This window comes from Scyliorhinus torazame, chromosome 1, assembly GCF_047496885.1.
Source record: "Scyliorhinus torazame isolate Kashiwa2021f chromosome 1, sScyTor2.1, whole genome shotgun sequence".
Lineage (NCBI taxonomy): Eukaryota > Metazoa > Chordata > Chondrichthyes > Carcharhiniformes > Scyliorhinidae > Scyliorhinus > Scyliorhinus torazame.
Window position 1 is genome coordinate 343,572,277 of NC_092707.1, and position 12,453 is coordinate 343,584,729.

The 12,453-nt window shown below is 46.3% G+C and overlaps 1 protein-coding gene across 5 annotated transcripts in view; it reads right to left on the minus strand.

The window, feature by feature from the left end:
* Positions 1-12,453, minus strand: part of rcor3 (REST corepressor 3) — a 142,596-nt gene that overhangs the window by 51,812 nt on the left and 78,331 nt on the right. For 3 of the 5 annotated variants that reach the window (XM_072509665.1, XM_072509673.1, XM_072509656.1), the window contains exons 6-8: positions 8,101-8,225; positions 3,601-3,726; positions 1,088-1,166 (exon numbers count right to left, since the gene is read on the minus strand). In XM_072509665.1, the coding sequence (XP_072365766.1) occupies positions 1,088-1,166; positions 3,601-3,726; positions 8,101-8,225 (330 nt within the window). The remainder of the gene's footprint in view (positions 1-1,087; positions 1,167-3,600; positions 3,727-8,100; positions 8,226-12,453) is intronic. The other 2 variants (XM_072509682.1, XM_072509692.1) reach the window with 1 other exon arrangement.

Genomic DNA, 12,453 nt, shown 5'->3' on the forward strand with positions numbered 1-12,453 from the left:
TCTTGTTCAAAGACACTCAGTTCTGATTACATCTGCCCCCCCACCCAAAGGGGCCGGGTCTCTCTGAGAGCCAGCCCCCTGCCTTTGCTGCCAATCCCCTTCCATTACTTTCACTTTGTGATCCTCCTCTTGCAATTGCTCACTTGTGCTTTGGGTCCCTCGGGCAATCCTGGGCCTCAGTTGGGTGCATTACTGGTAGCAGCCATCGCCTCAGTGTAATTCATGTATTCTGAATCTGGCGAGCAATGAAGAGTTGCCAGTCTCCGATCGGCTAGTAGATCTTGGCAGGCGTGCCTTCCATCCCGCAGGGTCCTTGATCCTAGGGAAGGCCTGCCACTACCCATTCAAGTGGCAAACTGGCATTTCATGTGGCAGGCTTTCCTGAAAGAAGGGATTGCGGGGCTCTCGCCTGCCGGTTCTTCAGCCAATGGGCAAGATGTCCGTCGCCTACATTAAATTCCACCTTTATACTTCCTTCAAAGCAGTAGTATTAAATTGGTGGTCACTATGGCAAGATGGGACCCTTGTCCCAGTTTCTACCATATTTGTCATCATTTTGATCACTTCAGGCATTCACAGAAAACCAAGCCACTAGTTTAAATTAACAGCATTACTGCTACTTTGCACTGAGCTAACTCTGAAGCTTTCTAATGCTTTGAAGGTTTATACATACATATTTAAATTGTAAAGAAATAAGTCATCTAAAAGGCCCACTGTGCAACAGAGGTTTAAAAGAATTGAGGCTTCATTATGTTGAAAATCTGGGGCTGGATTCTCTGCCGGCGGGATGCTCCATTTTGACCGCAGCGCGGGGGTTTCCCAACAGCGTGGGGCTGCTCCACAATGGGAAACCCCATTGATCGGCCGGTTGGACAGAGCATCTCGCCGGCAGGATGAAACGGAAATGTGGCATGGCGGGGCGGAGAATCCAGCCCCCGAACAAATCTTGAACAGTGAACATGGACTGTAGCCAGCTTCTGCAGCCTTAACTTCAATTTATCACCACTTCTAGGGGTCTTGATATTTCAGAGTCTCATTCAATTACCCTTCAGCTGAACTTGATTTTGTTACAATCAACATTTCTCACCTCTTTTTTAGTTTCTTTAGTGGGATCATAATCACTGTCAGTAATGTCATTTGCAGCTCCTTCCTCCATCCCATCATCACTAAAATCAAGAATATAGTTTAAATATCTTAGTTGATATTGATAGACTTAGGCTTTTGTACCCAAGTGGCATAAAAGTTCAAAAATTATGAAAGATGTAACAAAAGTAGTCCAGTTGATTAAAGTGGAATCAAATCTCAGTGAAAGAATACTAACTGGTCACCTATGGTAACACGGGTGTGGAGATATTTTGATGTTTAGATGTTAATCTGGTCTGCTCTTTTAAAAGGCACTGATCAAATATTCCATGTAGAAAAGTTGTAAGTACATTCAGGGACCAAATGCAGGGCAACTGCACTCAGAAGCTCAATTTGGAGGTATCCTAGAGTTATATGAAAGTCGTGAAAACAAATGACTAACATTTCTCTGTTTTAAAAAAAGACAGCTCAGCTGTGACTTGTTCATGTTTTAAATGAAGTGTACACATTTGAAGCATAATTGACAACCATCTCCTGTGATTATCCTTGTGCTGTTGAAAGTTGGGTGGGGGAAAGATGAAAAATGCACATAAGAATGCACATTTAGCAAAATGAATTTTATATCTTCCAGGACTTCTGATCAAAGACAGTGAAGCATTTCTTTATTAACTGGCTCCTTGTACTCGCTTTCCATACACACTACCATTGAATATACAGCTAACACATCTGCTTAATTAATCCGTGAATAACATTTGTTTTTGAATTCTCAGTAAAAATAAGACACATTCTGTTATCCCTCTTGGAGTTAGACTTATTTACAAACCATTTTGAATAACTAACTAAAACAATGTTATATGGCTAGATTCTCCGTTTGGGAGACTATGGGCGTGATCTACTCGAATTGGAAGAGTCAAATGCTGTAACGAGTGCATTTAGTCAGGTGTTTCCTGCCACTCGGAGTGCCAAGAAACACCACGCTATTGAATGCCCATTTGTGTAGATGCGGGGAACGCCCTGACGAGGCCAAAATTAGTCCCGTTTTCTGCACTGAGAATGGCGTCCCGATCTCCCGATCCCACGGAACCCCTGAAACTCCCAACTCACCTATAAGACGGTCCTCAGGCCCCCTGCACCAGTGCAGGGCATCCCTGGGCTGGGTCCGCAGTGCGAGGACAATGCCAGCGTGGCACCTTGGCAGTGTCAGGGTGCCACCCTGTCCAGAGGGCAAGGCACCTGGGAGCCTCCCATTCCCTGGGAGACCCCCACGGGAGCCGTTCCATCTGGTCCCCGTTAGTGGAGACCAGCACTGAATGGCGATCGCCCGAGCTCTCGGCGAAGGGGTTAGATCCCAACGCCTTGGGTAGATGGAGGGAGTGCATATTTGAATGAGACGAGCTGTCTCACTCTAATATGCAGATTTTCTAAAAAGTGATCCCACCCACAATGGGTGGGATTCACATCACGCCTTCTCGCAAGATTGTGTTAAGTCTTTTTAAAAAAAATGTTGAATACTCAATTTGTTTTTCCAATTAAGGGGCAATTTAGTGTGGCCAATCCACCTCACTGCACATCTTTGGGTTATGGGGCACTGTGGCCTCACGGCGCCGAGGTCCCAGGTTCGATCCCGGCTCAGGGTCACTGTCCGTGTGGAGTTTGCACATTTTCCCTGTGTTTGCGTGGGTTTCACCCCCACAACCCAAAAATGTGCAGGCTAGGTGGGTTGGCCATGCTAAATTGCCCCTTAATTGAAAAAAATGAATTAGGTACTTTTAAATTTATAAAATAAAAAATAAAAATCTTTGGGTTATGGGGGTGAGACCTATGCAGACACGGGGAGAATGTGCAAATGCCACACAGACAGTCATCTGGGGCCGGGATTGAAAACGGGTCTTCGGCGCCGTGAAGCAGCAGTGCTAACCAGTATGCCACCATGCCACCCGAGATCGCGTTAGGCCATGTGAGGCCAGGCAACACGATTGCGCAGTGGTTAGCACTGCTGTCTCATGACGACAATGTCCCAGGTTCGATCCCGGCTCTGGGTCACTGTTCGTGTGGAGTTTGCACATTCTCCCCGTGTTTGCGTGGGTTTCGTTCCCACAACCCAAAGATGTGCAGGTTAGGTGGATAGGCCACGCTCAATTGCCCCTTAATTGGAAAAAAATGAATGGGTTACTTTAAATTTATTTTCAAAAAAAGACCTTGCGAGGCCCGTCGAACCAAGTAGGGGGATAGGGTGCGGGGCGGTCCACTGATGGGAGGGCATCTGATATGGACGGCATCTGAACAGAATTAGCCCTGTGGGAGGGAAAGGGGGGGGCCGTCCGATGGGCTTTGGGGGCACCTATCTTAAATACTTAACCCGTGGCCCTCCGCGATGTCCACCGCGTCAGGGCCACGCTGGCAGTACTTGCACCAATCCACACCCACATGATTTCCGTGCCAGAGCATCATGGAGGCGTGGAGAATCCGGTGTCCAGCCTGTTAATAGGATGCAAATGGGTCCCGTGGGGCACTAACCTCGATGCTGCCACCAGCGGGGACCGAAGCATCGCAAACGGCGCCAATCCAGTCTTTTTCCCAGACACAGGATTCTCTGCCGCATCGGGGACTCTGCTCCCGCCAGCGGAGAATCCAGTCCATAATCTAAGCACATATACACAAGTTGAAATTTACACCAAAGTAATGAATGATTTTCAGTAAAGATTCATTGTTTTCAAATTCTAAGAATGATCATTCTTTTTGTCTCTCTCTGGGCTAGGCTCACAGAAAATCAAATGTAATATTTAAGCTGAGAAAAGCTACTGAATTAATTTCCTAGTCGGCTTGCAATTAATTTAGAAAAATAACCTCATAAATCATGTAAGGTATGAGAAAATAGACCAGATGAATGTGTGGCTGGGTGATGGTGTTGGGAAGGAGGGATTTGAATCCTGAGCCACTGGGACCAATTCTGACCGGGACCAATATCCTTGCAGGGATTTTTGCTAGTGCTGTTTGGGAGCGTTTAAACTAGAGTGACAGAGGGATGGGAACATCAGTGAGACACGAGAGAGAAACATAGATAGAAATGAAGGAGAGAAAAGTTTAAAGTAAAAGTGGAAGGCAGAGGAAACAAGTGCTAGCAGCAAATAGGGCCGTTATTAGCAAGAATACTGCAGCAGATGAATTTCCTGGATCGAGCACAAAATGTTTTTTTAGATCAGTACATTGTGGAACAAACTCGGAAACATCCTAGATTCGGTATTGTGCAATGAGAAGGGGTTAATTAATAATTTTGTTGTTCGGGGTCCTTTAAGGAACAGTGAGCATAACATGATCGAATTCTTCATTAGGATGGAAAGTGAAGAAGTCTGATCTGAAACTAAGGTCCTAATTCTAAACAAAGGAAACTATGAAGGTATGAGGTGTGAGTTGGCTTAGATAGATTGGAGAACTTCATGAAAGGGCATGATAGTGGATAGGCAATGGTTAATATTTAAGGAACAAACACATGCATTGCAACAGTTACACATTTCTTTCTGGTGCAAAAACACAAAACTAAGGATAATATTAGGTCCAAAGAGGAATCCTATAAAGTTGCTAGAAAAAGTAGCAAGCCATGGGAGCAGTTCACATTTCAGCAAAAGAGGACAAAGAGATTGATTAAGCGGGGAGTATGAGAGTAAACTTGCAAGAAACATTAAAGCAGACTGTAAAAACTTCTATAGGTGTTTAAAAAGATTAGTGAAGACAAAAGTAGGTCCCTTGCAGTCCGAAACAGGAGAATATATAATAGAGAAAAAGGAAATGGCAGAACAATTTAACAACTACTTTAGTTCCATCTTCACAGAGGAAGACACAAATAACTTCCATAAATGATAAGGAATCAAGAGGCTAGCGAGAAGGAATTGAAGGAAATTAGTATTACTAGAAAAATAGTCCTGGAGAAATTAATGGAACTGAAAGCCGATAAATCTCCAGGATACTAAAGGAAGTGCCATGGAAATATTGGTTGCATTAGTTGTCATCTTCCAAAATTATGTAGATTCTGGAACAGTCCCAGCAGATTGGAGGGTGGCAACTGTAACCCTGCTATTTAAAAAGGAAAAAAACAGGGAATTACAGACCAGTTAGCCTACCATTAGTAGTAGGGAAAATGGTAGAATGTTATAAAGGATGCAATAACAGGACACTTAGAAAACAAACAGGATTAGACAAAATCACCATGGATTTATGAAAGGGAAATCATGTTTGACAAACTGACTTGGAGTTTTTTAATGACGCAACTTGTATAATAAACAAGGGTGAACCAGTGGATGTGGTGCATTTGGATTTTTAGAAACGTTTGATCAAAGTCCCACACAGGAGGTTGGGATAATATATTGGCATGGTTTGAGAATTGGATAGCAGACAGGAAACAGGGAGTAGGATCTTCTTCAAAGTGGCAGGCAGTGGCTAGTGGGGTCCCGCAGGATCAGTGCTTAACCCCCAGCTATTCACAGTATACATCAATGATTTGGATGAGGGAACCAAAAGTAATATATCTACGTTTGCTGACGACATGAAACTGGGTAGGAAGGTGAGGGGTGAGGAGGACGTTAAGAGGCTTCAGAGTGATTTAGACAAGTTGAGTCAGTGGCAGTTGAGTCAGTGAACACATGGCAGACGCCGTATAATGTGGATAAACATGAAATTATCCACTTCAGACAGAGAAACAGAATATTATTTAAATGATTTGGATAGATTGGGAAATGTTGACGTACAAAGATACCTGGGTGTCCTAGTACACCATTCACTGGAAGTAAGCATGCAGTTACAGAACGCAGTTCGGAAGACAAATGATGTGTTGGCCTGCATTGCAAGAGGATGGAATACAGGAGCATGGATGTCTTACTGCAGTTGCAAAGGGCCTTGGCGAGAGCACACGTGGAGTATTGTGCGCAATTTTTGTCTTCTTATCCAAGGAGAATGGGGGGGGGGCTGTTCTAGAACAATGGTTCAGAGGCTTAGAACATGGGGTAGGCCATTTCGGACTGAGATTTGGAGAAACTTGTTTATTGATGAGGGTTGTGAACCTGTACAATTCTTTAACACAGAAGGTTGTGGAGGCCAAATCACTGAATATATTTTAGTAGGAATTAGATATACCTCTAGACGCTAAAGGTGTCAAAGGGCATAGGGAATGCACATGAGTATGGCGTTGAGATAAAGGGTCAGCTATGATCATATTGAACGGGCGAGCTGAATAGCCTACCCCTCTTCCTATTTTCTACGTTTCTAAAATGTTTCAATCTGGGCAAAGAATTATTCTGCGAATGGTGGACAATTCGTTATATTGCACTAGCTCAGCTTGTGACATTGCAGGAATTGTAGTCATGAATGCAGTTGTCACTCTTTTCCTTTAACTGAGATAACTTCAGGGAAAGTATCAACTGCTGATGAAGGGGTTCAACAGAGGATGTGAACACAAATATAAACATGATAAGGAAGGTATTTAAGTTTAACTTTCTAAGTAAAATTAATCACACCAAGTGAAGATATTTGCATTTGTGAAAAAATGAAATTATTGCAGAGATTTTGGAAGACAATTTTAAGCAATCTGATTGAATCTATTTTGACTTCAATATTACAGAATTGAACTAAGGTGTATTTTGATTCACCTAGATCAGAGCAGTGCAATTTATTTTAAGACAAATACACTTTATAGCAACAGGTCTTTAGCATTACGATCATCAATATTTTAAAAGATTTGGTGTGATCAGTGTTGGCTAGAGGAATTGTGCACAAACTGTTGATACATATTGTCGCTGATCCAGCTGCATTTAGAATCATAGAATCAACAGAGAAGGAAGCCATTTGGCCCATCAAGTCTGCACCAGCCCCTGGAAAGAGCACCCCATCCAAGTCCACATCTCCGCCCCATCCCCGCTACCCAGTAACCCCACCTAATCCTCTTTGGACACTAAGGGCAATTTAGCATGGCCAATCCACCTAACCTGCACATCTTTGGAATTTGAAGTACCATCACAATTCTGATCACTGTAATACAAAATAAATACTCCAGCATTTAAAAGGGAACCATGCACCTCCATAAACTGGAATACATTTAAAAGCCCATGTCAGAACTTGCACCAAATCCCATTTACCCATCGTCCCTCTGCTTGCTGAACTACATTGGCTTTCAGTCTGGCAAGACCTCCAAACTTCCACCGTAAATTTCCATCTTGGTTTTTAAATCTCACCATGGTCTCACCCCTCCCTAGATCTGTAGCAAGCTCTACAAACTTCCAAGATGTCTGCTTTTCTAATTCTGGCCTGTTGCTCATCCCTGATTATTTTTGCTCCACCAAAAACTGCCATGCTTTCAGATGCATAGGCAACAAACTCTAGAATAAAAATAGAAAATGTTAGGAATACTCTGCAGGTCTGGATGCATCTGTGAGCAAAGACACAGTCAATTACCTTTTTTCAGATCTCCAAAGCTGGAGAATTCTCTCCCCAAATCGCTGCCTCTGCATTTCTCTCTCCTTCTTTAAGGCCTTGCTTAAAAACTACTTATTTGACCAAGCTATTGGGTCACTTGTCCGAATATTTCTTATATGACTCAGGGTCAAGTTTTGTTTGCTTCTGTGCAGTACCTTGGGATGTTTTACTATGTTAAATGCACTATATCAATACAAGTTGGTTTTAGCATATGTTAAGATCTGGAATTGGTAGAAACCGCAGAAGCTGAAAATATCTATGATGCAGAAGGCAGTTCATGATTGATCTTACTGAAGTACACTCAGGATCCAGAGCAGTGAATGTGGCTGGTTGGATTAATTCAAGAAAGAGCTAGACAGGTAACTGATGAAAAATTTGCTAATTTGAAATGCAAAAATTGATATATCCGAGACCAGATGGACTACAATATTCTTTCCTGTTCTTGATCTAAAACACTCATTTAGTGTACACAGCACACATTTTATATTGGCATCAGTTGCTGCTAGCAAGTAGTAAACATGCATGCCAAGGGAATTAACATCTGACTTGACTTACCTTTCATCTTGATTGTTTCTACTTGCTAATTTTCGTGCTTGCCGATCCATTAAACTTGTTCGTGATCGAGTTTTTTTCCAGGAGTAGTAGTACTTCACTAAACTTGCAATTGACTTATCTGGCAGCTAAGATATGACACAAGAGGAAGCAAATCAAAATACAACATGATACTGATTGTTGCATAGACACTGTCACTATAATGAGAATGGGAAGTGGAAGCGAACAGGATTGGAAAGATAAATATGGTCCATATCCTCAAAAATCCCCATTAAAATAATATTTTGCTTAGCAATATGCTTCATAATTTTAGTTTTTCACAATGAGTTTATTAAAAAATCAATTTATACCACTGCACCCTTGATGGCGTCATCACTTCAGGGTAGGTAAAGGACTGATGTACCCAGCACATGGTCATTCAGCATATATGAAGCACTTGTGAAAAGTCCTTATCCTTTTAATCTCTGATTGGGATTTTGAAATGTTAAAATATCTCAAAAAGGAAAAATCAGGGCCTGGACATCAAGTACAGCACATCAATGATCAAGTAATGAGATTTTCAGTGTCAAATTATATTTTCAATGCTCTCAGTATATCTTCAATTGAGAATCAACTTTGCAAAGTAAGAATTTATAAAAACTAGAGAAGTCAAGAAACAGTAAGGGAAAAAAACGAAAAAAGAGATAAATATTGCTCAGTTAATGACTTTAATGTTAAACCACTAATAAGCCACCAGTATCTGCGAGAAGGAAGGGAAGACAAGGAAACTTAGGACAACTTCACCAATGGAGAAACATGGGGCGTCATTCTCCGACCCCCCGCCGGGTTGGAGAATCGCCGGGGGCTGCCGTGAATCCTGCCCCCGCCGGTTGCCGAAGTCTCCGGCACCGGATATTCGGCGGGGGCTGGAATCAGGCCGCGCCGGTTGGCGGGCCCCCCCGCTCGATTCTCCGGCCCGAATGGGCCGAAGTCCCGCCGATAAATTGCCTGTCCCGCCGGCGTGGATGAAACCACCTTTTGAACGGCGGGACAAGGAGGCGTGGGCGGGCTCCGGGGTCCTGGGGGTGGCGCGGGGCGATCTGGCCCCGGGGGGGTGCCCCCACGGTGGCCTGGCCCACGATCGGGGCCCACCGATCTGCGGGCGGGCCTGTGCCGTGGGGGCACTCTTTCCCTTCCGCCTCCGCCACGGTCTCCACCATGGCGGAGGCGGAAGAGACTCCCTCCACTGCGCATGCGTGGGAAACTGTCAGCGGCCGCTGACGCTCCCGCGCATGCGTCGCCCGGGGATGTCATTTCCGCGCCAGCTGGCGGGGCAACAAAGGCCGTTTCCGCCAGCTGGCGGGGCGGAAATTCCTCCGGCGCCGACCTAGCCCCTCAATGTTGGGGCTCGGCCCCCAAAGATGCGGAGCATTCCGCACCTTTGGGGCGGCGCGATGCCCGTCTGATTGGCGCCGTTTTGGGCGCCAGTCGGCAGACATCGCGCCGTTTCGGGAGAATTTCACCCATGATTCTCTATGACTTGTAAGCAAATCAAAGATCTATGTAGACTGAGAATTTTATGATATTACGATTTTCCTGCAGCCGGCAAGACTATGGGTCACGTATCAGGAGAGACACCATTATTTTGAGACGGCGGAGGAAGCATGGACCTTCATCAAAGAAGAGAAATTGGATCGGAACTGAGGGACTGATGCTGCAGGAAATGTTATTGTTAATGTTATGGTTGAAGTTAATTGAGAAGTAAATTGGGAAGGGGGGAGACATTGGGGAAATGTGGGCGCCGGTGAGGGGGGAAAGACGGGACATAGTTGGAGAATGGGGAAGGGGAGGGGGAGGGGAAAGGGAGCTGCGCCATAAGAGGCGGGTCAGGTAAAGGGATGTTCCCGCGCCAGAAAGAATAAGGCGGGAAGACAGGCGCAAGGCGGATGGGAGTTCCCCACACGGGGGGGTCGAGGAGTGAGCAGGAGTAGCCGGGGTCAGTTGAAGTCAGCTGACTTACGGAAGTAATATGGGGGGAGCAATCATGCTAGAAAGAGATCTAGCGGGGAGGGGGGGAGGGAGGGGGGGGGACAACTGGGTTGCTGCTGCGGAAATCCAAAAGGAAATGGCTAAAGAGTGGGTGGGCGGGGATGGTGTGCGACGCTGGGGGAGCGAGCGGGAGCGCGGAGGCGGGATATGGGACTGGCCTAGAGAAGGTAATGGCTAGTCGACACGGGAGGGGGGCAGGTAGCCCCCTAGTGAGGCTGATCACGTGGAACGTGAGAGGCCTGAACGGACCGATAAAAAGGGCCCCGAGTGCTCGCGCATTTGAAAGGACTATGGGCAGACGTGGTTATGCTCCAAGAGACGCACCTAAAGGTGGCGGACCAAGTTAGGCTAAGGAAAGGATGGGTGGGACAGGTGTTCCACTCAGGACTGGACGCAAAGAATAGAGGGGTGGCCATTTTGGTGGGGAAACGGGTCGCATTTGAAGCAAAGAACATCGTAGCAGATAGCGGAGGTAGATATGTAATGGTGAGTGGCAGGCTGGAGGGAATGGAGGTCGTGTTGGTTAATGTGTATGCCCCAAACTGGGACGATGCGGGATTTATGAGACGGATGCTGGGGCGTATACCGGACCTGGAGGTAGGAAACTTGATTTTAGGAGGGGACTTTAATACGGTGCTGGACCCGGGGCTAGATAGATCCAGCTCAAGGACCGGAAGAAGGCCGGCAGCGGCCAAGGTACTTAAGGGGTTTATGGACCAAATGGGGGGAGTGGATCCATGGCGATTTCTTAGACCTAGGGCTAGGGAGTTTTCCTTCTTCTCCCATGTCCATAAAGTGTACTCCCGGATAGATTTTTTTGTTTTGGGAAGGTCGTTGATCTCTAGGGTGGAAGAAGCTGAGTACTCAGCCATAGCGGTTTTGGATCATGCCCCACATTGGGTGGACCTGGAATTAGGAGGAAAGGGAGCAGAGAACACTCTGGCGATTAGATGTGGGACTGATGGCGGATGAGGGAGTGTGTGCAAGAGTGCGGGGGTGTATTGAGAGATACCTGGAGGTCAATGACGACGGCGAGGTCCCTGTGGGAGTGGTATGGGAAGCACTAAAAGCGGTGGTCAGAGGAGAGCTGATCTCCATTGGGGCCCACAAAAGGAAAACAGAGGCCAAGGAAAGGGAAAGATTACTGGGGGAGATTTTAAGGGTGGATAGGGAATTTGCAGAGACCCCGGAGGAGGAATTGTACAGGGAGAGGAGACGACTCCAGATGGAATTTGACCTTCTGACCACCAGAAAGGCGGAGGTACTGTGGAGGAAGGCACAGGGGAGGAGGTATGAATATGGGGAAAAGGCTAGTCGCCTGTTGGCTCATCAATTGCGAAAGAGGGCAGCAGCGAGGGAGATAGGAGGAATTAGAGATGAAAAGGGAGACACGGTGCGAAGGGCAGGAAAGATAAATGAGGTGTTCAAGACCTTCTATGAGGAACTGTATAGGTCTCAACCCCCAGAGGGAGAGGAGGGGATGCGGCAGTTCCTGGACCAATTGTGGTTCCCGAAAGTGGAGGAGCGGGGGGTGGTAGGCCTGGGGGCACCGATTGGGGTGGACGAGGTTATTAAGGGACTGGGAAGCATGCAAGCAGGGAAGGCCCCAGGACCAGACGGGTTCCCGGTGGAGTATTACAGAAAATATGTGGACTCGTTGGCTCCGTTGATGGTGAGGACGTTCAATGAGGCCAGGAAAGGGGGGACTCTACCCCCGACGATGTCGGAGGCGACGATATCGTTAATTTTGAAGAGGGATAAAGATCCATTGCAGTGCGGGTCCTATAGACCCATTTCATTATTGAACGTGGACGCCAAATTGTTGGCAAAGGTACTGGCATCGAGGATAGAGGACTGTGTCCCGGGGGTGGTGCACGAAGACCAGACAGGGTTCGTAAAAGGGAGACAACTGAATGTTAACGTGCGACGACTATTAGGGGTGATAATGATGCCCCCAGTGGAGGGGGAGGCAGAGATAGTGGCGGCAATGGACGCAGAGAAGGCATTTGATAGGGTGGAGTGGGAGTATTTATGGGAAATGTTAAGGAGGTTTGGGTTTGGGAACGGGTTTATTAGCTGGGTTAGACTTCTTTATGGGGCTCCAACGGCAAGCGTAGTTACAGGTCGACATAGATCGGAGTATTTCCGACTATATAGGGGAACAAGACAGGGATGCCCGCTGTCTCCATTGTTGTTCGCGTTGGCAATTGAACCTCTGGCCATGGCGTTGAGAGACTCCAGGAAATGGAGAGGGGTGATTAGAGGGGGAGAAGAACACCGAGTCTCGTTATACGCGAATGACCTATTGTTATACGTGTCGGACCCAGC